Genomic DNA, 24,894 nt, shown 5'->3' on the forward strand with positions numbered 1-24,894 from the left:
TTCTCACTCACCAATTTTTCCTTAATCAATTTCAGTGGTTCTCTTACCTCATGACCAAAAATTAATTCAAAAGGACTGAATTTGGTTGACTCATTAGATGCATCCCTAATTGCAAACCGTATGAATGGAATTCCTTTATCCCAAACCTCTGGACAATCCCTCAACATTGTCTTTAATGTCTGGTGCCACCTTTCTGACGCTCCCTGCGATTCTGGATGGTACGGAGTTGATTTAAATTGTTTTATTCCTAAGCTATCCATAACTTCTTTGAATGACCTTGAGGTAAAATTTGATCCTTGATCCGATTCTATTTCTTTTTTTAAAATATTTTTATTAAGGTTTTTTAACAACACAATTTTTTCCCCTTACAAACAATAACCCCCCCCCCCGTAACAAAATAACGCAAATTCTCCCTGAGCAAGATATATACAAGGCAAGATGGTCCGATTCTATTTCTGTGGGTAGTCCGTATCGAGTAAAGAATTTAAGTAACTCCTCCACAATCTTTTTAGCTGTAATATTATGTACTGGAATGGCCTCTGGAAACCTGGTAGACACATCCATTATAGTCAAAAGATATTGATTCCCACTTTTCGTTTCAGGAAGCGGTCCTACGATATCAATTAGGACCCTTGTAAAAGGTTCTTCAAATGTTGGAATAGATATTAAGGGCGCTAGTTTTATCACTGCTTGAGGTTTCCCTATCACTTGACATGTGTGACATGATTGACAAAATTTAACTACACCTTTATATAGTCCAGGCCAATACAAATGTTTTTGGATTTTAGCTTGAGTTTTTCTTATTCCCAAATGACCTTCCACTGGCACCACATGTGCAACTCGCAACACCTACTTTCTATACCCTACCAGCAATACCACTTGATGAACTTCTGCCCACTTTTCATCCGCTTGCACATCACTTTTACGGTAATAACACTCTGGTATACACTCAGATTCCTCTTCCGTTTATGCTTTCTGATACATCCGTTTTATTTCTACATCTTTCTGTTGTAACTCTGCCAATTTTCCTGAACTAAAAATATCCGACTCATCCTCCACCTGTTCTTGTTCTTTTTCAACCATCTGATCCAAAATCGTTTCTTATAATTGCACTTCAACTTCATCGTCACTCTTTGATTTCTCCTCTTGTCTTAACCTGTGACTTTGCGACCTTGTTACAATCCGTAAAAATCCCAGGATATTCGTCCTTCAACACTTCAGTTGTCTGATTCTCCACTGGCTTATCAACCACAGTAGGCATCACTCCCACCTGCGATCCAGCTATATCATTACCCAAGATAAACTGTATTCCTGGGCAAGATAGTTTCTCTATTACTCCTACTACCACTTCACCACTCTTCACTGGACTTTCCAACCTTATCTTATAAAATTAAACATTACTCCCCTCACCCTGAATTCCACATATTACCACCTTTTCTGGCAACATTCTTCCCAAACTACATAACTCCTGACCATTAAAAATTGACTAGCTCCCGTATCTCTTAAAATTGTGACTTCTTTACCTGCTCCTCCTGATACACATGAGTAAACTTTACCCAGACAAGTAAATTCTTTAAAAAGATCTGGCACCTTCTTATCAATCACCTCTTGATCAGGTTGTACAATCTTATGCACCTCCTTCGCTTCACTTGGGCTTTCCTTTACCACCTTCACAAACCCCACTGTCTTATCCTGTTTTACCACAATAGCCTTCCCAGTGCTTTTATCAACCACCAACACTGTGACTTTACAAGGCCTAAACTACAAAAGATTTGAAACTTTTCATGTCTCTTCCACCCTCCTGGATTTCTTTTTTAATATGAGGTACACTCTCCTTATTATCTCCCATCAGATCACCTTTACCTTTACCACGAGTATTTTTCATGTCCCCAGTTTCTATCCCTCACAGGCTGAAACTGATGTTGGAAACTAAGCTTTGATTTATGAACTAATTCATAATCATCTGCCATTTCTGCTGCTAATCTCGCAGTTTTAACCCTCTGCTCTTCCACTACATCAGGAATTGAATTTATAAACTCCTCCAAAAGTATAATTTCTCGGAGAGCTTCATATGTTTGGTCTATTTTCAAAGCCCTTATCCACCTATGAAAATTACTCTTTGAGCCTTTCAAACTCCATATTTGTTTGACCAAATTCTTTCCTTAAATTTCTAAACCTTTGTCTGTAGGCTTCAGGCACTAGTTCATATGCACCTAAGGTGGATTTTTTCACCTCCTCGCAAGTCCCAAATACCTCCTCCGGTAGTGATACAAACACTTCACTAGCCCTACTTACCAACTTTGTTTGAATCAGTAATGCCCACATGTCCTGTGGCCATTTCATTTGTTTAGCTGCCTTCTCAAATGAAATGAAAAAGGCTTCCACCTCCTTCTCGTCAAACCTTGGCAATGCTTGGACATATTTAAATAGATCTCCACCAAGCCTTCGACTTTGATGTTCTTTCTCACTATCCTCCAACCGTACGTTTCCCTTTACGTCTGCCAATTTTAAATGACTGTCATGTTTCATGGCCATTTTCTGAAGTTCAAACTCTCTCTCTTTATCCTTTTCCCTGATCTGTATCTCCCTTTCTCTTTTTGTTCTGCTAGGGCTATTCTTTCTTTTCTCCTATCTTCTCTCTCCGTTTCTTTTTCCTCGCTATCTCTGTCTCTTTCTTTTGCCGCTCTCTCTCTCTTTCCTCTCTTTTGGATTCAAGCTGCTTTAATTCTTTCTCATGTTCCATTTGTTTAATTTGTAACTGAATGTTTGCCATTTCCAATGAGTCAAACTGTATCTCAGGCAACTTTAAATGCTTAGCCACTGCCATAATTACCTCATCTTTTCGCATTTTGTCAGGTAATGTTAACTGCAATGTTTTTGCCAAATCTAACAGTCTGCTTTTAGTTTCTGTCTGTAAGGTACTGCATGTGACCGTCTCCACCCCCAAAAACTTCAGAGCCTATGAAAGAGCCATTGTCCACAACACACTCCCTGCTTAAACTAAAATACCACACCTGATGAGCACCGACAATATGCTCACCCCTCACTGTCTCTAAGTTCCCTCAGCCAATCCAATAGATAGACTTTTATCCCCCTTGAGCCCCCAATTTGTTATGGGCCAGGGGCCCAAAGTGTATCATGGAGTTCACCTGATCCACAATTTTTAATAGATTGTGGTATGGGGGACACATGGCCCACTCTACAGGTGTGATACAGCAGAAATGGAAAAGTGTTTTTTAAAGCAAAACAATGTTTATTCTATGAACTCAAGTTAACCTTTTTTAGGACAGCACGGTGGCGCAGTGGGTTAGCCCTGCTGCCTCACGGCGCCGAGGTCCCAGGTTCAATCCTGGCCCCGGGTCACTGTCCGTGTGGAGTTTGCAAATTCTCCCCGTGTTTGCGTTTCACCCCCACAACCCAAAGATGTACAGGCTAGGTGGATTGGACAAGCTAAATTGCCCCTTAATTGGAAACATTTAATTGGGTACACGTAAGTTTTGAAAAAAGTTAACCTTTTTTAAAACATAAGTGAACATCTTAGCAACCTCAATTCAAATACAACCCCCAAAGAATACAACACTAAGTAATCCTTAATAACTTCCCAAACACCATCCAGAAGACAAAAGAAACACCTTTTAATAAAAGCACATTAGGTTTACATTCACTACTGAGAACATTTATAATTCTGAATTCATCAAATGATCAAGAGATAGCCTTTTCATGGCATAGAGATCAACAGTGCACCTGCTTTGTCTGGCTTCAGCTCCAACACTGAAAACGAAACTAAAACACACCACACAGCAAACAGCCAAAAACAAAAGTAAAAAGTTGACAGACAGCCCACACTCTGACATCACTGCAGTAATTAAAAACCCATTTCTTAAAGGTACTCTCACTACAGATATTTATATACACACCCATTTATAAATACCCATTTCTTAAAGGTACTTTCACATGACACACACCATGTTGTCGACCCCACACTCCTGAAGATCTGATTCTGTTTTGTCTATATGGAACTGCTTCAAAAACCACCTTTGAAGCTTGAGCCCACGTATGGCAAGTCGAACGCCATTTTCATATGAAGAAAGTATCAGCAACTGGATTTGGAATAAAGATTGGTCCCTGCTTTCATGAAGGGAAGGCTGGTATGCTTCAGTTGACGGGCTTGATCGGACCCCATCCGGAGTCCTCCATTCTGCCCTGAACACCACATCACAGCAAAGATAATGTCCTTTGATTTGGGACATGGATTCACCAGAATGATGACACACTTGAAAGGATTTTTTTTTCTTTTAAAAAAAAAAAAAATAATAAAAATTTAGAGTACCCAATAATTTTTTTCCAATTAAGGGGCAATTTAGCGTGGCCAAACCACCTACCCTGCACATCTTTGGGTTGTGGGGGCGAAACCCACGCTGATACGGGGAGAATGTGTAAACTCCACACGGACAGTGACCCAGAGCCAGGATCGAACCTGGGTCCTCGGTGCCGTGAGGCAGCAGACCTAACCCACTGCGTCACCGTGGTGCCCTCCCACCTGAAAGGATTAAATGGAAACCCATTCTGTTCTTCAGCACTTGCATTCCTTTATTGCGTGTGTCATGTGATTTATGCATGAAACTGCGTTTTTATCTCAAATTATGGGTGGTTTGGGCAGCATGTGGCGCAGTGGATAGCACTGGGACTGCGGCGAATTGGGTACTCTAAATTAATTTTTCTTTAAAATAAAAAAATTAATGAAAATAAAAAGGAAAGGGTCCAGAGGAGGTTCACAAGAACGATCACTGCAACGAATCAGCTCTTCAGGAGTGTGGGGTCGACACCATGGTGTGAGACTTAAGCAACAGTGGGTGAGAGTTGCAGCCACATCTTACGGGACCGCAACGAGTCATCGATTTGCAGGAGTAGGGTGTCAAGTCTGCCAGAGATAAAAAGCATGACCAGGGCAAACAGCAAAGGTCATACTCCAAGCCCTGAACAACCTTTGAGCAAGTAATATCATTGGAAACTGGTGTAAGATGAGGAGTGGTTGAGGACCCCGTGTCTGTACTTGTTGGCGTTTAGAAGGATGAGGGGGCATCTTATTGAAACTTACAGGATAATGCGAGGCCTGGATAGAGTGGACGTGGAAAGGATGTTTGCACTTGCAGGAAAAACTAGAACCAGAGGCCACAATCTCAGACTAAAGTGATGATTCTTTAAAACTGAGATGAGAAATTTCTTCAGCCAGATAGTACTGAATCTGTGGAACTCTTTGCCACAGAGGCTGTGGAGCCTAAATCACTGAGGTAGATAGGTTCTTGATTAATAAGGGGATCAGGGGCTATGGTGAGAAAGCAGGAGAATGGGGATGAGAAAAATATCAGCCATGTTTGAATGGCGGAGCCTGATGGGCTGAATGGTTAATTCTGCTCCTATGTCTTATGGTCTAGTTGAGGCAAGCAATTTCTGCAGGGGTGGGCTGGTGGGAGAGAACTGCTCCACCTCAGCACTTAGAATTGTGACCACTATAGAAGGGGTGGACCTGCAATGGTTCCTTTCTCCTTTTGTGTTTATTCTGCTTCCCCTTAAATTCATCTTCAACTTCTCCATGTGGGCGTAAGTTGCACGTTTTAATGACCTTGGAACCAAGTTGATAGGGTTGTTTAGAAGGCGTACGGTGTGTTAGCTTTTATTGGTAGAGGGATTGAGTTTCAGAGCCATGAGGTCATGTTGCAGCAGTACAAAACCTGGTGCGGCCGCATTTGGAGTATTGCATGCAGTTCTGGTCGCCGCATTATAGGAAGGATGTGGAAGCATTGGAATGGGTGCAGAGGATATTTACCAGGATGTTGCTTGGTATGTAGGGAAGATCTTATGAGGAAAGGTTGAGGGACGTGAGGCTGCTTTCGTTTGAGAGAAGAAGGTTAAGAGGTGACTTAATAGAGGCATACAAGATGATCCGAGGATTAGATAGGGTGGATAGAGAGCCTTCTTCCTCGGATGATGATGGCTCGCACGAGGGGACATAGCTTTAAATTGAGGGGAGATAGATATAGGACAGATGTCAGAGGTAGGTTCTTTACTCCGAGAGTAGTAAGGGCGTGGAATGCCCTGCCTGCAACAGTAGTGGACTCGCCAACATTAAGGGCATTTAAATGGTCATTGGATAGACATCTGGACGATAGGGATATAGTGTAGATGGGCTTTAGATTGGTTTCAAATTTAGGTCGGCGCAACATCGAGGGCCGAAGGGCCTGTACTGCGCTGTAATGTTCTATTGTTCTATTGGTAATCCTCTGGGTTTCCTGATTGGATTTATTAGTAGACATCTTATTTGGATTCTCACAAGTGGAAGGAAACATGTCTCTACACTGATCTTATCAATTCCCTTCATAACCTTATGAAGATTATGAAAAGATTGGTCCGCTGTCTCTCTTTTAGAAACAAGTGCTCCCACCCTGTTCAGTATTTCCTGATGGGTGTAATCTCTGTTCAGGGATCATTCTTGTGTAATTTTGTTTTGTTTTGCAGAAGTGATGTTCCTTTTGAGAAGTTATTGTTCACGTTATTTTCAAACACAGTCTTTATCTGTGAATAATACTGAGTTATTACAGTGAGGATGTACTTGCATTCAATTGCATTGCATTCCTATAACTGGTTGGCGAGAGACACAAGTCCCCGTAATGATTTGGCTGCCACATCGACTCCTATTCTCTCTCTTCATCCCTCCTTTTGGGAAGTTGCCATGATTTTCCAGCTAAAGCATGATTGTTATTTCCCCTTTCACTGAAATTGAATTAATATTTGAAAAGCCAATTTGGCAGTATTTCTATTTGCCATGATACTTTTCCAATTGATGTAACTTCAGTTTGTGATGAGGTTTGGTGTCTGACTACCTCGAGTTTGCACAAAAGGAAAATCCCGGAAGAATTAACCACACAGCACTGATGGCACTCGCCAGTCTTCTAAAGGAAAGACATGGCCCATTATGTCTGGCAAATTAGTCTAGTTAATGAAAAGAAAATGGATGAGCAAATTAAGTAAGGGCAAAATAAGGAGGAACACACACTCAAAATTTTATGAGAGGAGGAAAGGGGAGTATTGTTAGGAATGTGGAAAATTGAAGGGATTAACAGAGCAATTGAGATGAAAATAAAGTAACAGAGCAATAACAAGACGAGCAGACATCTCGAGGAATAATAAGATGCAATTTGCCTGGTAACGAGGTTAGCAAGAGTCGAGAGAATTGAAGCGAGAATGGCCATATCAGAAACACTGTTTACCAGAGATCAGTGGGGCTATACAAATGATAACTTCTGAAGCCAAGGAATTTGAAAGAGGTAGACAGCAGAATCCACAGAAGGGAATATCAAGAGAGAAAGAGTCTAGTTATCCATCTAATAGTCAGGCCAATTCCATCTGTGATCCGAGCCCCAGAGGCATATTCAAGTGAACGTTTAGAGCCTGGGCAGTTTGAAGATGTTCTTCTCTGAAAGATGTTTTATGCCTTTGCTGAACCAGGAAGAAACGTTTTCCCAGACTTGGTCACCTTGGTAGGTGGCAACTATTAGCTGGAATTGATCTATGTTGAATTGCTAAAATTGGGCGTTGCTTGGCAGTGGGGTATCTCAGGGAGTTCAAGAAACGCGGGTATATTTTGGGGACGAGCGGTAACTTCAAATAACAATGGTGTATTTGGTTATTCATGTACGCAAGTGCCATAGTATACTTTCGTCTTTGTTATGTGTTTTTTACTTTAATAAAAATTCTTTATTAATTGTTAACACAACGACTGGACTTGTTCCTCCTGTGTTGCCCATGGTTTCTCACGGACTGGTTTAGCACAGTGGGCTAAGCAGCTGGTTTGTAATGCAGAACAATGCCAGCAGCGCGGGTTCAATTCCCATACCGGCCTCCCCGAACAGGCGGCGGAATGTGGCAACTAGAGGCTTTTCACAGTAACTTCATTGAAGCCTACTTGTGACAAGTTATTATTATTATTCCAAACAAAAATGCAGCGCTAAGGACCAATGTTTCAATTTATCCTTATGGGTTTTGAGACATTCGCGGGTAACATCAGTGGTAAAGAAGCTAAAAGACACAGCAACTCTGGCAGTGTGGCTTGAAAGTGGAGGGAGTGAGCAACATAGTTGCAAATGCAACAATAACAGTTGGTATGGTAATTGGTAATTAGCCACAGTCCACAAAAGATCATAGACCTCTCTCCAAGAGAATTCACAAGCTTTGTGACTTTGACATCAGCACAATGGAAGTCTTGGGCTCAAAGCATATAGCCAGAGTCTGTATTTATACCCAAGAACAGAGAGGAACACGGGTGTTTTGGCAAGTCACCGGCATTTGAATGTCTTCCTTGTGATTTGGTGAGCATGAATCAAAACGCACATCTCTTGAGCAAAATCTTTGACACCTCCCATGTCTCACACACCAAATTTGCCTCTTCCCATTCAAGCTTTGAAATGCATTTTAACATTAAAGATCTACTACATATGTGTATAGTTGGAATGGATTCCGATGAAGAGTCTTATTAGACTCAAAATGTTGACTCTATTTCTCTCTCCACAGATGCTGCCACGCATTCTTTTCTTTTTATCTTGGATTTCTAGCATCTACAGTATTTTGCGTTTGTTGTAACAGGAGTGGTTGCTTTAACACTTGACTTTGTTTTGATTTGCCTAGCCAGTAGGAAGAGGTAAAATGATGCATGAGCTATATATTTTGAGTAATTACCTTTTTGCAAAGTGATATACACTGGAAAGAAAGATCCATGCATAAGAGTATATTCCACCCTTTCTCCAGGAACCATTTTAACAGTTAACAACACTAACAACCCGAATTCACACAGCACCTTACATAGTAACATGTCCCATGGTTATTAAACCAAATTTGACATCAATCCATACAAGGAGGTCTTGGGACATGTGCTGGGTCTAAATCGTAGGTTTTAACGATTGCCTTAAAGGAACCGAGACAGGCAAAGCAGCAGAAAGGTTTCGCTTGAGAATTCAAAGCTTAGGATAAGTACTTCCCAAACATTTTGCCAGGTTTGACCCCATTTTAATGCTCCTGACTTAATGTGACCCAGGGTGAAAGATTGTGGGTTTCCAAAATCGAGCAAAGGGGTTGGGGGAAGGGTGGCACTGGTCTTGCAACTGCTGAGCTGATGGGGGTGCAGTTGAGAGAGAGATATCAAGTATTTAAACTGGATGGTTTGCTTTTAAAGAAAAACACCTACCCTTTCATAGGCTTGCTTTTTACAGCAACGATCAGGCCTCCAAGATCTGTCAGGCCACACCCACTAATGAAAAACATGCAGATTTAAAAGGGGTCTCACACTAAAAATAGTCATCTTTGTTATTGTCATAAGTAGGCTTACATTAACACTGAAGTGAAGTTACTGTGAAAATCCCCTAGTCGCCACACCACTGTGCTACCGTGCCGCAAGTCCAAACTCCATGGCAACCTTTGCTGCCTCAGCTCCTGATCCCAAAATCCGAATTGGCTTAGAATCTGGTGAGATGAAACAAAGCTACTGAGCTGAAAGCATATCAACACTTCAGCAGTTTCTGTGCTAATGGCTAATTTGGATTGTATCCAGGGAAAATAAGTGGGATACACTCAGTTTGATTATGTAACGTGGTGACATGTCTTAAATGTGAATATACATGGTATAACTGTTGTGTGCTGGATTTGATGGTCTTCAAATTGCTTATTACTCTCAGTTTTAATGAATGAAGGGCAAAGAGAAATCAATCTGTTTTCAGTTCACTGCTTGATGTGTACTGTAGTTCTCACCAGACTCCTTGATGGTGAACACCACTCTGATGATGAAACCATTAGTCAGAGTAAGTGGCAGTGATAATAGCACAAGGGTAACTTGTTTAAAACTCTTGAGTCTATAAGTTCAGGGGAGTAATTGCCTCCTTTACCATCAGCATCTTGTGGCAGCCAAGAACACCTCAAGTCATTGTGCAAAAGACATGTTTACTTTTAAAAGCAGTTCTTGGTAAACTTCAGTTCCTAAATGACATACAATGCAATGACTTGTGAGGAAATCTAATCATAAACAGTCATTGCAAGTGTTCTTGGCGTGGATTAGCAGGGCGGCAGCCAGCAGAACAGAGAGAGCTGAGGTATGATTCCACAATAGAGCATTATGCAAAGTGCTGGCTGAAGTTGTAGTAAAGGGATGTAAAATGTTTAACGCTCATAGTCCTTGTATTTTTGCAAAGTTAGGTGATGGATTATTGAATTGTAAGTGCAAAGAGAAAGAACAAAGAAGTGAAGTTTAGGGAAATACTGAAAGTACAGACTACGGGGAATTTCACATTTCATGAAAGACCCTTGTGCCTAATGGCACAAGGAAAGTGAACCTGATTGAACGTGATGTACCATTTAACCCTAAGCAGTAGCGTTTTAAAATCCCACTGATCTAACATGGCCCAATGATTTGCTTCACAGCTTTCAATTTATTGTCTCTGAAACATGACAAGCACAGCAGAATTCGCTTTTAAACTAACATTTATAAAGGGAGGGATACATTCCTCTTAAATTAGGAAAGGGTCTCGAAAGGGAAGGGCAAGCAGCCAAGATGTTGTTTTTTTCTTTAAATGCTAATTTTCTCCTTTTCTTTCTCAATAAAGTAGCTTTGTGTTCGAGGAACTCCTGATTATAGTCATCACGTAGCAGTGTAAGGGCTCTTCCTGTTGATTGCCTTATTTCCCATTTAAATTTTTTTTTGCCATTATCATTTTTGATCCTTGGATATTTAGTGGACACATACCTTTAAGCTGAGCAGAGAAAGTGAGGAACTCAAAGTTACAAAGTAGTACACTGTTAACCTTTGAACAGCAGAACTCAAGACCTTTTCTCACCCCAGGGATCGGAAGAACTCTGTTCAATTGGTTGGCTGGTGGCTAAAAAGGCCATATTCTGCACGGCAGCAGGTGGTGATTGGGTGCTACCCAAGTGGGGTGGTTATCAGAGAACTAAGGGAAGGACATTCGGGACCTGGACGCTCACAACCCACTCTGCCTGTCTCCTTTTTACAACCCTCCTTTCCTGTGTGTGTGTGTGTGTGTGTGTGTGTGTGTGTGTGTGTGGTGGGGGATGTGTGGGGTTAGGATTAGATAATCGTTAACCAGTTGTATTTGCTTCATATTGAATTATAATGTGGAGATGTAGGCGTTGGGCGGGGTGAGCACAGTAAGAAGTCTTACAACACCAGGTTAAAGTCCAACAGGTTTGTTTGGAATCACTAGCTTTCGGATGAGCTCACCTGCTGAGCTACCTGGCATTGTAAGAGTTCTTACTATTGAATTAGAGTTATTGTTATTGAAAAATAATTCTTTAAATTTACAAACCTGGTGACTATAGCTATTGGGCAGCCAAGAGCCAAACATTTCAGGTGTTTTTCGCAGAATTGTTTGTTAATTTCAATTGTGTCGTGACTCTGGGGTCAAGTGGAGCTGCAATTGACCATGCAATAGCTCGAGGGGTTGTAACAGCAGCAATGCAACCACCAGAGGCAAGTGAACTCTTTCTCAAAGATGATTACTTAACTGACCAGCAGCGCTGTGCAATTTTTCAATACAAAATCCGAATATTGCAGATACTGGACATTGGAACCACCAAGATACAAAACCCTGGGAATATTCACAAGGTCAGGCAGCATCTTTGGAGAAAGAAGCAGAATTAATTTTGGGGGGCAATTAACCTTTCATCAAAACTAGTAAAACTTGAACAAGCACAGAGACAGGAAGGTGACGGGTGGAAGAATGAAAGGGAAGATCTATGATGGGCTGCAAGGCATGCATGATTGAGCAGCAGTGGGGTGGTACTGAGGGACAGGTAAGGGAGCAGAAGTTGAATTTAGACCAGCTGTAAAAGAGAATGGCAGAATCATTACCAGCAGCTGCCATCCAATGTATTTGGCGGGAGGGGTTATGATCTGAAATTATTAAACCCAGGGTGTCTAGAAGGCTGAAAAATGTTGAACTGAAAGATTAGGTGCTATTCTTCAAGCTTACTTTGAGTTTCATCAGGACATTGTGTGAGATCAAGGGCAGAGGGGTCAGTGGTGTTGAGAATTAAAACAATATGCTGCTATTTTCTGTGTTAATTGCAGAGATAGAAACCGGAAATTATTTTTGTTCCCCTATTGTAGACCAAAGTACGCTGCCTGGTCTGTCTATTGAGCTCTCCCCACTCTGTTCAAAAAAAGGCAGTTTCTGTTTAATAATGCAGAAGTTCTCTCTCCATTTTCTTTGGAAGCTGTTCTGCTTAATTTTTCATCCTCTTCCTCCTCCAGGTTATCCCCTTCCTTCTCCCCAACAACTGTCTCGTGGAGATGGGGGTTGCGAAGAGAGGACTCTCTTCACTAACCTACAATAATCAACACTACAGGTGCCTGCCCTTTACAAATCCCGTCTGATTCTCCCCGGGATACAATCCTCTATTCGTGTGGCCAGGATCTTTGCCAATAATTTGGCATCTGCATTCAAGAGGGGAATTGGCCTGTACGATCCACAGCTCTCCGGATCCTTGTCTCGCTTCAGGATGAGAGAAATTGATGCCTGTGATAACGTTGGGGGGAGTACTCCCAGCTCCTTGGACTTGTTAAAAGCCTTAACCAGGAGCAGCCCCAGTGACCCAGAAAATGTCTTCTAAAATTCCACTGGGAATCTGTCAGATCCAGGGGCTTTACCCGATTTCATCGCCCCAGTCCATCTATCACCTCCCCAGGCCCAATCGGGCCCACCAGGGCCTCCACCAGCTCCTCATTTACCTTTGGGAACTCTAGCCTCCCCAGGAATTGATTCATGCCCTCCTCCCCAACCGGGGGTTCCGACTCGTATAGCTGGCTATAAAATTCCCGGAACACTTCATTCACCGCCCCTGGGTCCGTCACCATTTTCCCCCTCGTATCCTTTATGTTCCCCATTTCTCTCGCCGCCTCCTGTTTCCTCAGCTAATGCGCCAGCATCCTGCTAGCTTTCTCCCCATGCTCTAATATTGCCCCTTTTACCCTCCTCAGCTGACCCTCCGCCTTACCTGTGGAAAGGAGCCCAAACTCCATTTGAAGTCTCTGACGCACCTTCAGGACCTCATCATTTGGAGACTCCAAATATCTCCTGTCCACCTGTAAGATTTCTGCTACCAACCTGTCCAGCTCCGACCGCTCAGTTTTATCCCTGTGGGCTCGAATCGAAATACATTCCCCTCTAATAACTGCTTTCAGTGCCTCCCAAACCACCCCAGCCGCAATCTCTCCTGTGTACGATGTGCATTCTTACACTACAAGGATGAAAATCATAGAAATAGCACAGTGCAGAAGGAGGCCATTTGACCCATCGAGTCTGCACCAACCCTCCGAAAGAGCACTGTACCCAGGTCCACCCCTCTGTCCATCCCGCTCTATCCCCTAACCCCACCTAACCTGCACATCCCTGGACAATGCAGGACAATTTAGCATGACCGATCCACCTAACCCACATATCTTTGGACTGTGGGAGGAAACCAGAACACCCAGAGGAATCCCACGCAGACATGGGGAGAAAGTGCAAACTCCACAGAGACAGTCACCAAGGGGGGCCCCAGCTATTGTGAGGCAGCAGAGCTAACCACTGTGCCACTGTATCGCCCCTAAAATGGTATAACTTAAATTGTTTAGAATGTGGCGGCATGATAGTACAGTGGTTAGCACTGTTGCTTCACAGCGCCAGGGTCCCAGATTTGATTCCCAACTTGGGTCAGCACATTCTCCCCATGTCTGTGGGTTTCCTCCGGGTGCCCCGGTTTCCTCCCACAAGTCCCGAAAGACATGCATGTTATGTAATTTGGACATTCTGAATTCTCTCTCCGTGTACCGAATAGTCTCCGGAGTGTGGCAATGATACTGTATGTGGAGGGATGTGAATAGCTGTTACGTGTGCTTCTGTACCCAAAATTTGATGCATTTGGTCACAGATTCAAGGGGACAGTGTTATCAGAGCTGCAACAAAGTCACAAAGAGCTTAATTTTAGACCTTTCTGTCAAATACATTAACATAGGAGGGGTTGTCAGAGGAAAATGAGCAGAGATGAAAAATAGAATAGGAATCTTTCTATCACAGGAGATCCCAGATATACCACATTTGAATCTTTCCTTTTGGACTTGGATGTGCAAAGCCCATTGCAGTCGGAGAATGGTGTGTAAGCTTATCAAGAAACCTGTGTTTTTGTTAACCCGCTAATGTTGTCTGGGAGAGTGTCTCAAAACCCCATAGGATAACTTGAAACTCTGGTTATTAGTGGTGTATATTTGTTTGGAATAATATGAGAAATAATGTACAGCCCAGTGAGGAACCATCCAGTCATTGTGTAAACAATAAATGGGGCAGCATGGTGGCACAGTGGTTAGCACTGCTCCCTCACGCCGCTGAGGACCCGGGTTCGATCCTGGCCCCGGGTCACTGCCCGTGTGGAGTTTACACATTCTCCCCGTGTCTGCGTGGGTTTCGCCCCCACAACCCAAAGATGTGCAGGGTAGGTGGATTGTCCACGCTAAATTGCCCCTTAATTGGAAAAATTTAGCGTGGCCAATCCACCCAACCTACACATCTTTGGGTTGTGGGGTGAAACCCACGCAGACACTGGGAGAATGTGCAAACTCCACACACAGTGACCTGGGAATTGTGCACAATACTTCAAACATTACAGGGCTATGAAGAAAGAGCATGGGGTACACCTAATTGATTGTGTAGCCATCTGGGATGGCCACTTACGGCAAGAAACATGGACGTTCGCAAAGCTTAACGGGAGATATGGACAATGTAAGATTCAGGCAGACTCAGAGCCTGAATGTATATTTGTGAGCAAAGAATCCAAGCAGCATCAAAACCCTCAACCTATTAGCATTTTGATGGCCCATCTCCGTAAGACAAAGTACTGATACTTGAGTAACCAATACAATCTCAGACATTTCGGCGCCACTCCCTTTACTCAGGAAGCATCAACAACAGGGTCAATGACCGCGTAGGACACGCCCAGCCATCAAGGCACCTGCCCCTTTATTGGCTCAGATTGAAGACAGTGATCGAGAACTGCCCAATTAATTGGGTCCAAACCTAAGGACCGCCCAAAAGAGCACAACTCCCCAAGGATAAAGAGAGACACTGCCATGTGTTCGATCTCTTTTGAACCTGGTGCTCCGGCAACGTCCACCTCCAATTGCAACAGCACCAGAAGCAAGTTCATGTTCAATGCCTGCTGCCAGACGGATGAGCCCAGCTGAGCAGCAGTTACTTCTCTAGATCCAGTAGATCCAGATTCGAACAAAGGCCACTGTTCCTCTGACCTATGCCGGGTGTCTGAAGTTAAGTACAGGTTGTCATCGTTGTTAGGTGTAGTTTAACTAGTAGTGTTTATGTTGCATGATTAGTCTTGTGTGTAAATAAAGTACCCTTGATCTTGAACTAACTAACTGGTGTTTGGCTCTTTGATCGATATCCAGTTGAACCTTGTGGTGGTATCATTTGATACCTGGCGACTCTGAGCAATATATTATCGATATCTAAAGAAAGAAGGGCAACCTTATTGATTGCCATATTTATAGCAGGTAAAAAAGGCAACAGAAGGGCCAGCACAAGTAGAGTGGGCCAAATGGCCTCCTTCCCTGCATTTATTATCGATGCTTCATTTTCTGGTAGCTAACGCTGAAATGTTAACGTGGAATTTTGCCAGCGGTTTCTTCTTCTTCATGCAGAATGGTAGCTTGTCTGCCCATTTCCTATTAAATGGAGCGGCGCGATTTTAATACAGTCTCAGTGGAATATCTTATAAAACACTCGATGCTGGGGCACTGGCAGTAGTGCGGGGCTTGAAGTGGAGATCAGTCATTTCTCAGCGTTTTTTCCCATGATCATTGGTGAGCGTCCTTTATTTCCTCAGCTTGAGTGGCTGCCCTTTGAGTCGCCAGATGTGCAATGTTTGCCTTTTCAATTAATAGGGCAGCTCTGTCCGTGAGGCTTGACCAATGGTCAGAACCTTTTTAAGGCGCTGAACTGTATCAAAAGCTCTGGCTATTGAGTGGCTTATCGAGCTCCATTTGATTGTGGTGATTTCCATTTTGAAGAGCTGGATTAGTCTAACTTTTCTGCGAAGCTACAAAAGGCTACAAAAACAAACAGAGGATAACAAAGAGAGAAATAAGGAAAGAGAGGATCAAATATGAAGGTAGGCTAGCCAGTAACATTAGGAATGATAGTAAAAGTTTATTTAAATACATTAAAAACAAACGGGAGGCAAAAGTTGACACTGGGCCGCTCCAAAATGACGCTGGTAATTTTCTGATGGGAGACGAGGAAATAGCTGAGGAACTAAATAAGTTCTTTGCGTCAGTCTTCACAGTAGAAGACATGAGTAATATTCCAACAATTCCGGAGAGTCAGGGGGCAGAGTTGAATATGGTAGCCATCACAAAGGAGAAAGTGCTAGAGAAACTAAGAGGTCTAAAAATTGATAAATCTCCGGGCCCAGATGGGCTACATCCTAGAGTTCTAAAGGAGCTAGCTGAAGAAATAGTGGAGGTGTTAGTTATGATCTTTCAAAAGTCACTGGAGTCAGGGAAAGTCCCAGAGGATTGGAAAATCGCTGTTGTAACCCCCCTGTTCAAGAAGGGAACAAGGAAAAAGATGGAAAATTATAGGCCAATTAGCCTAACCTCGGTTGTTGGCAAGATTCTAGAATCCATTGTTAAGGATGAGATTTCTAAATTCTTGGAAGTGCAGGGTCAGATTAGGACAAGTCAGCATGGATTTAGTAAGGGGAGGTCGTACCTGTTGGAGTTCTTTGAAGAGATAACAAATAGGTTAGACCAAGGAGAGCCAATGGATGTTATCTATCTTGACTTCCAAAAGGCCTTTGATAAGGTGCCTCACGGGAGACTGCTGAGTAAAATAAGGGCCCATGGTATTCGAGGCAAGGTACTAACATGGATTGACGATTGGCTGTCAGGCAGAAGGCAGAGAGTTGGGATAAAAGGTTCTTTTTCGGAATGGCAACCGGTGACAAGTGGTGTCCCGCAGGGTTCAATGTTGGGGCCACAGCTGTTCTCTTCATATATTAACGATCTAGATGACGGGACTGGGGGCATTCTGGCTAAGTTTGCCAATGATACAAAGATAGGTGGAGGGGCAGGTAGTATGGAGGAGGTGGGGAGGCTGCAGAAAGATTTAGACAGTTTAGGAGAGTGGTCCAAGAAATGGCTGATGAAATTCAATGTGGGCAAGTGCGAGGTCTTGCACTTTGGAAAAAAGAATAGAGGCATGGACTATTTTCTAAACGGTGACAAAATTCATAATGCTGAAGTGCAAAGGGACTTGGGAGTCCTAGTCCAGGATTCTCTAAAGGTAAACTTGCAGGTTGAGTCCGTAATTAAGAAAGCAAATGCAATGTTGTCATTCATCTCAAGAGGCTTGGAATATAAAAGCTGGGATGTACTTCTGAAGCTTTATAAAGCATTCGTTAGGCCCCATTTAGAATTCTGTGAGCAATTTTGGGCCCCACACCTCAGGAAGGACATACTGGCACTGGAGTGGGTCCAGCGGAGATTCACACGGATGATCCCAGGCATGGTAGGCCTAACATACGATGAACGTCTGAGGATCCTGGGATTATATTCATTGGAGTTTAGGAGGTTGAGGGGAGATCTAATAGAAACTTACAAGATAATGAATGGCTTAGATAGGGTGGACGTAGGGAAGTTGTTTCCATTAGCAGGGGAGACTAGGACCCGGGGGCACAGCCTTAGAATAAAAGGGAGTCACTTTAGAACAGAGATGAGGAGAAATTTCTTCAGCCAGAGAGTGATGGGTCTGTGGAATTCATTGCCACAGAGGGCGGTGGAGGCCGGGACGTTGAGTGTCTTTAAGACAGAAGTTGATAAATTCTTGATTTCTCGAGGAATTAAGGGCTATGGAGAGAGAGTGGGTAAATGGAGTTGAAATCAGCCATGATTGAATGGTGGAGTGGACTCGATGGGCCGAATGGCCTTACTTCCGCTCCTATGTCTTATGGTCTTAAGCCGATTTTTGTGTGATTCATACCATATATTATTCCTTGTTTACAATTTGTCAAATATGTTGAAAGAGCCCATGACTTATTGCTGCAGTGGGATGTATAGATTTATTTGTGACTTTGCCAGTATTATGGGTTTAGTTGCAAACTAGTAAATCAATTCTATAAACTTTTCAACATAAACTTTGAGCGTGACATGTTTTCATAGCGTCTTTATGTGCTGCAGTGTTTAATTGAACCTCTTTTATTCGCTTAAATGTGTAGCATTCTGAAGTGAAAGAAAAAAGATCATTAATGTGGCATCTTTCAAGACAGGCAGTATGTCTCAGTGCTTTGCAGTCACTGGTGTACTTTGTGAAATGCAGTCACTGTTGGATATCGAAATGCTGCAGCAGTTTATATACAGCAAGATCCCATAACAGAATTGTAATAAATCAATATAATCTGTTGTTGATTGGTGGAGAAACATTGGGCAGACCACTAGGGTGCACACCCTGGCTGTTCAAATGATTGGGATCCTACACATCCATCTAGGAGGGAGATGAAACCTTAGTTTAACAAAGTCAGTGGGGTGTCAGGCTATATTTTGTGCTCGTGTCCATGGACTGAGGCTGTAGACTGCAACTTCCGACTCAGACACTGAGCTGTGAGTGAACAGAATGGATGATCTATTTCTATTTCCTACGACATTCCCTGCAACAAAGTGCATCTTTGGCCCACAGTCTGAGTTCCCAGCACTGTTGCTTTATTGTTCGGTCGGTGATATCTAACGCTTGCTTTTTGCGTCCATCCAATACTTTTTCTTCCTTTCTCTCTGTGATAGCTGGATAATTTAAGGGATTTGGGCTGTGAGATCTGTGACCATTTTAAAGGATAGTGGACTGTCTGAATAAATGTTTAATCCCCAAAAGAGTCTCATTGACTCCAGTGCCAAATTGGAATCCAAAATCTGAGGGCCTCGTAATAGCAAACAGCAGGTTGATAATCTTTGAGCCAACTGAAACCTCAATTTGTCATTTTCTAAATCCGCTATTAGTAATAACAGGTACTTTATATGACCTCATTGCTACAGCAGCAGAGTGTGGCCTTTTATGGTGTGTTTGGCTGAACAACAGAACATAATTCAGTGTTGCCTGGAGCAAAATCAGGTTATTGAGGTCACATAGAAATGAAAGACCTGTACTGCTTTCCAAACCCACACCCATTATAATTGAAATAACTGTTTATATATTTCTAATGTTGAAAAGTAGAAATAAAAATAAAACTGAGAATCTCAGAAGATTGCCTGCATTTTTCTCTGCGTGTTAGCACTATGATGCAAATATGTCACTGCCGTTTCTACAGTGGAGATGGTGCATCCTGCCCCATGTTATGGGCAAGGCTTGTGCTTGGAGCGCACATCAATTTCCCTCTCAAATATGTTAGAAATTGGACAATTTAAATTTTGATTAGAAAATCAGACTGAATAGAGACTGGAGAACGGGGCAACAGAGTCCCTGGCCTGGAGCCAGGGGAAGAATGCTCGGGGAATGAAGTCAGGGCCAGCAAGACTGGAAGTGGGCCACAGACATGTTAAGGCAGAATTCTCTTTGAATTGCTTTGAGCTGGAGGATCAAATAAAATCTAGGTTCTGAAAAAGGGATAAAAACCCTTTCTGTAGATTTTGACAATATTGATCATTCAAATTGTGACTTGAGCTACTTTTACTCTGCAATATTTCGACCTATGACTCAAATTAGGGCAGAGATGTACTTGGAGGGTTAAAATTAGTGCTGGGATGGTTTCTATAGTAACAGTGATTGTAATGTGATGATTAGTCAGGCAGCTCAGCTATCGTTTTTCTCTCTCTTGCTCTCGTTTGATTGCCTCTTGGATTGGTCCGGATTGCAAAAAGATGCTGAATAGAATTCAATACTCATTGTAAAACCCAAGCACCCAAATGTATTCTCATGTTCTTTATATCAAGAATTGGCAAGGTGCTCAAATTTATTTGGCAAGCAGGGCTACATGCCAGTGTGTCAACAGTAATTATGTTGTTCTGCCTGCCATTGTATTGGAGACATAAATCAATGTGTCCTTCCTCATTTCCAGAAAGCTTTGCTTTTGTGAAAAGCGCTTCTGTGGCTTGCATGTTTGTGACTTTTTAATTTTAGTTTCAACATTTATGGTTGGATACTTTTAAGTACCTCTCTCCCTGCCACCTAAACTTAAAAAGGAGCAAAAACACATTCTGACCTAAAATGGGTTATCTTCCTGTTCGCCATTTAGTTCCTTGCTCAACAGTATGCGGCTGGTAATTAGATTTTCTGGCTCCATTGACTCTCGTCTGGTCTGTCATACCGTTTTCCAGGTTCTGGAGCTGGAACTGCACACCAGGCTGAATGGGCCAAGAAGACAGCCCTAAATTAGCGGAGCTCACGCAAGAATTTTGGAAGTGATACATTTTTGAAGAAAATTGGGTCTCTGTCCACACACATGAAGCTTTCAAAAAGCATATGGTGTCCTTCGCTCCATAAGTAGAGGTGCGGAGTTCAAAAGCAAGGAAGTTGCACCAAACACCTCTAAATCATGAGTTAGGTGTCAGCTCAGGTGCCATGTCCTGTGATGCCTACTTTCCAGTTGAAAGGGGAAGATCATAAAATTATTGGAATAGATGGGACTTTCCATGCTTGAGCAGTTTGGCTGGGATTCCATCCTTCTCCAGCAGGAGGAGTAGAGCTGGTCTCCCCGCCCACCACCCCCACCCCCCCCCCCCCCCCCCCCACTCCCCCAAGCTAACCTGCTACAAACTGCCACCCTCCCAATGATTAACTGACCACCCAGCCCCACTTTCCACTCCTCTGCTCTAATGAGTCAGTATCTTGCTTCTACATTCCTTCTTCTCACTCCGCCAATACCACCCCAATTGAACCATTCCCACCCCCCTCCCCCCGCACCGAGGGAGTTCGGGAAGGCATTGAATCTGGCAGGCCCTCTGTTGTTTCCATATATCTGATTTTCCCAGTCAGTGATTGCCTTCAGCCATGCTCCCTCCCCCACATTCCCATAAATATCAGGATCTATGTTATCAGCACCCAAAATCCGAGTACCTGCACAGTTTGGAGATTATTTTCCATATCGGGCATACTTATCTCCTGAAAACAACTCTCCCTTGCTTTGCTGCTCCTTTAAGTAGTCGCTGAATCATCAATTGGAATTTTATTTATAATTTTCAGTTAAACGCGATGGAATCTCTGACAAATGAGAACCCCAGAACTATATTGCCTTTCTTCAAAGCAGTTGGTTTCCACGAGCCTTTGACTCCTTAACATACACAATTCATTGGTCAAGTTGCATCTACCTGCTGAAGGCTTAATGGAGAGTTCCAGCATTCAATACGTGGCCAAATTTTAGATAAGGTTTTTTTTGTGGTTTACTTTAAATTTCCCCCTGATTGTTATGATGCTTTAAAGCATTATTGACGTATTTATTGTTCCTTATGAAGAAAAAAGAATACATGGTTCTCTCAATGTTATCGGCAGCCTGATGAATGTTTGGGTCAGTTCTAAATTTCCATTTAGAACATATTGTGTACTGTAGGCAGTGACCCCCGAGCACGTTCTTCATTGCTTCAAGTGCATATTGGTATGTGTTGTATAATACTTCGAGGACAGTAGTTGGAACATTTGTAATAATCTATATTAGTGTCACAAGTAGGCTTACATTAACACTGCGATGAAGTTACTTTGAAAATCCCCTAGTCGCCACCTGTTCGGGTACACAGAGGGAGAATTCAGAGTGTCCAATTCACCTAACAAGCGCGTCATTCGGGACTTGTGGGATGAAACTGGAACAATCGGAGGAAACTCGTGCAGACATGGGGAGAACGTGCAGACTTCGCACAGGCAGTGACCCGAGCCAGGAATCGAAACCGGGACCCTGACGCTGTGAAGCAACTGTGGGTTTCCAGTGCTAAACCTGCAGTCAAATTTGAGAGCTAAATTGCAGGACCAAGTAATCTTTTCCCCTTTTTAAAAAGGAATTAAGTTACTGACCTGACTCTTGGGACTTGAGTCACTATTGTAAGGATAGGAGAATAGACGATTCAGCCCCTTGAACTTGATCCACCATTCAGTTAGATCATGGCTGATCTGTATCTTAATTTCATATCTGCCATACTTAATCCTTAATACCATACCTAAAAATCTATTAACCTCAGTTTAGGAATTGTCATTAGACCTTCAGCCTTAACAGTTTTTGGCGGGAGAGAGTTCCAGAGTTCCTCTATCTTGAAGAACAGCTTCTTGAACATCACTCCTGAATGGCCTAGCTCTAATTTTAAGGCTCTGCCTCATTGTTTGACAACCTCCCATCGAAGGACATCGTTTCTTCCCTTGTATCCTGCCAAATCCTTTAATCATAAACACCTTGATTAGATCCCCCTTTAATCCTCTTGTGCTCACCAGAATACAAAGCTGATCTTTGCAGCCTGTCCTCATAATTTAACTTCTGTTACATCCGGTATCATTCTGGTGAACCTACATTGCACCCCCTGCAAGAGTGTCCAAAACGGAATACAGTACTCCAATTGCCCTCTAATCGGTTACTCCGGAGGGCAGCACGGAGGCACAGTGGTTAGCACCGCTGCCTTATGGCGCCGAGGTCCCAGGTTCGATCCCAGCTCTGGGTCACTGTGTGGAGTTTGCACATTCTCCCCGTGTTTGTGTGGGCTGTGTTTGTGTGGGCTTCGTCCCCACAACCCAAAGATGTGCCGGGTCGGTGGATTGGCCACACTAAATTGCCCCATAATTGGAAAAATTGAACTGGGTACTCTTCATAAAATAAAATTTGAAAAAAAAAATAATCGGTTACTTCAGGCATATTGAGACTGAAATGTTGGTGGTGGGTTTTGTCGCTTAGACTGTGGTACTGTAAATAACCAGAAGAACAAACTTGTTTGCAAAATCTCTTGATTTTATTAAAATGGCTGTGACCAATGGCAAGCTGCAAAAAGATCGCTGCACACTGCACCTTGTCAAGACCACCAAGTCATTGTGACTTGATGAACCATGCAGTGCAGTAAATGTTTGATATGGTCATGGCTATCGGTGTCACTCTTTTATTTCCAGTCGTGCTGCCAATTATTTTAATCATTTGTTTTTGTGCATCTGATGTTACACTGCCTGGTTTTCTTCTGCAGGTAACAAGCTTCAGCTGACCAAGAAAGAGAAACTAAAACAACGACATGACCGATGGCTTCAGAGTGAGTACCACCCAGTATATCACATCTTTGACTAATGCTAATGCTTTCAAAGCTGCCTGTTCAATTTTACGGGGCCACTGTCTGTGTGGAGTTTGCACATTTTCCTCGTATCTGCGTGGGTTTCACCCCCACAACCCAAAGATGTGCAGGTTAGATGAATTGGCCACGCTAAATTGCCCCTTCATTGGAAAAAATAATTGGGTACTCTAAATTTATTTGAAAACATTTTTTGTAATACACGTCGATCAAAGATTAAATGCAAAAACAAAAGGGATGTACGGAAGCTTTATTTTATAAATGAATAGATGTACACCACCTTTTTAAATGTATACCATTCGTGTTGCATGGATCTGTTGAAGACTCCTTACCCAACGAAGGACATACTACTTTGTTGGAGTGCAATGAAGAATGATGAGTTTGATTCCTAGGATGAGGGGATTGTCTGAATGAGGAGAGATTTAGTAGACTAGGGCAGGTCCCAGGCTCAGAATAAGAGTTTGGTTTTTAGGACTGAGATGAGAAATTCCTTCACTCAGAAGAAGGGTTGTGAACCTTTGGAAATTTGTACTGAAGACAACTGTGGGTGCTCAGGTGTTGGCTGAACAGACACCCTTGACACAAGGAGGTCTAGGGATATGAGATATGTAAGAGGCAGAAGATCAGCCATGATCTAATTGAATGGCAGAGCAGCCTCAAATGGGCAAAATGGCCCACTCCTCTCGTATTGTATTACGTCAGATATACAGCACAGAAACAGGCCATTTGGCCCAACCACTCTGTGCTGGTGTTTATGTTCCACCCTGTGCAAAACAAAGATAGGGAAAGCACAACATTTTCTGTTTTGAGTAGGCTGTCCAATTTACACAGAATATTTTGAATACTAGAAGTCACTTAAACGTTTGCGCTACCAACTGGGTATGTATGAAATGTAGTAGGGGGAAGTAACAGACAGTTTCAGCTTCCCAAAACATGGATCCAATGGTTGATGGTATATAGCATAGAGAGAATTAGAACATTACTCCCCCACAGCTTGTGGACTTAAATTTGTACTCCAACAATATGAAAAGAAATCGACCACCAGAAGGTAGTCTTAAACTCTGGCTTCTATCTTGCAGAAATTGAGCTGATCAAACTAGTGGAACGGAAGAAGAAAGCCCAAAAGAAACGCAGAGCCACCCCTGTAGTGGGAGACATGCAGCCACTTGCTGATGCACTGCCGGAACTGACAGATTTGCTCAGTGCCAGCAATGTATCTGTGGCTAATAAATCAAAAAGGTACTAACTGACATGATTTGAATACACCGTTGTGCTTGTTCATTATTCCGAGTGTGATTTGTCTTTTAAATTCTGTTTTACTCCCTTTTTAATATGGTTTGTCCATACTGTCTGTGTGTCCTTTTATAATAGACTGTGACATTAGTATCTGCTGCCATCACCAACCCATCTATGTTTGTGTATTTGTCACTGGATTACAAGATAATTAGAAAGCAAGAAGATAAATTGTATGAGCAGGTATGGAACACTGGATCTCTGAGGTCTGGATCATGGTTGATGTGATGCTTAATTCCATCTGTGCACCTTGTCCGACATTC

At 42.7% G+C, this 24,894-nt stretch overlaps 1 protein-coding gene across 2 annotated transcripts in view; it reads left to right on the top strand.

Annotated features, from left to right (window-relative positions):
* The window catches only part of slx9 (SLX9 ribosome biogenesis factor), a 163,063-nt gene that overhangs the window by 109,529 nt on the left and 28,640 nt on the right, over window positions 1–24,894 (top strand). For both annotated transcript variants that reach the window (XM_072482013.1, XM_072482010.1), the window contains exons 3-4: window positions 23,240–23,302; window positions 24,418–24,577. In XM_072482013.1, coding sequence (XP_072338114.1) covers window positions 23,240–23,302; window positions 24,418–24,577 — 223 coding nt within the window. The remainder of the gene's footprint in view (window positions 1–23,239; window positions 23,303–24,417; window positions 24,578–24,894) is intronic.

The sequence above is a fragment of the Scyliorhinus torazame genome, chromosome 2 (genome assembly GCF_047496885.1).
Source record: "Scyliorhinus torazame isolate Kashiwa2021f chromosome 2, sScyTor2.1, whole genome shotgun sequence".
Classification (NCBI taxonomy): domain Eukaryota; kingdom Metazoa; phylum Chordata; class Chondrichthyes; order Carcharhiniformes; family Scyliorhinidae; genus Scyliorhinus; species Scyliorhinus torazame.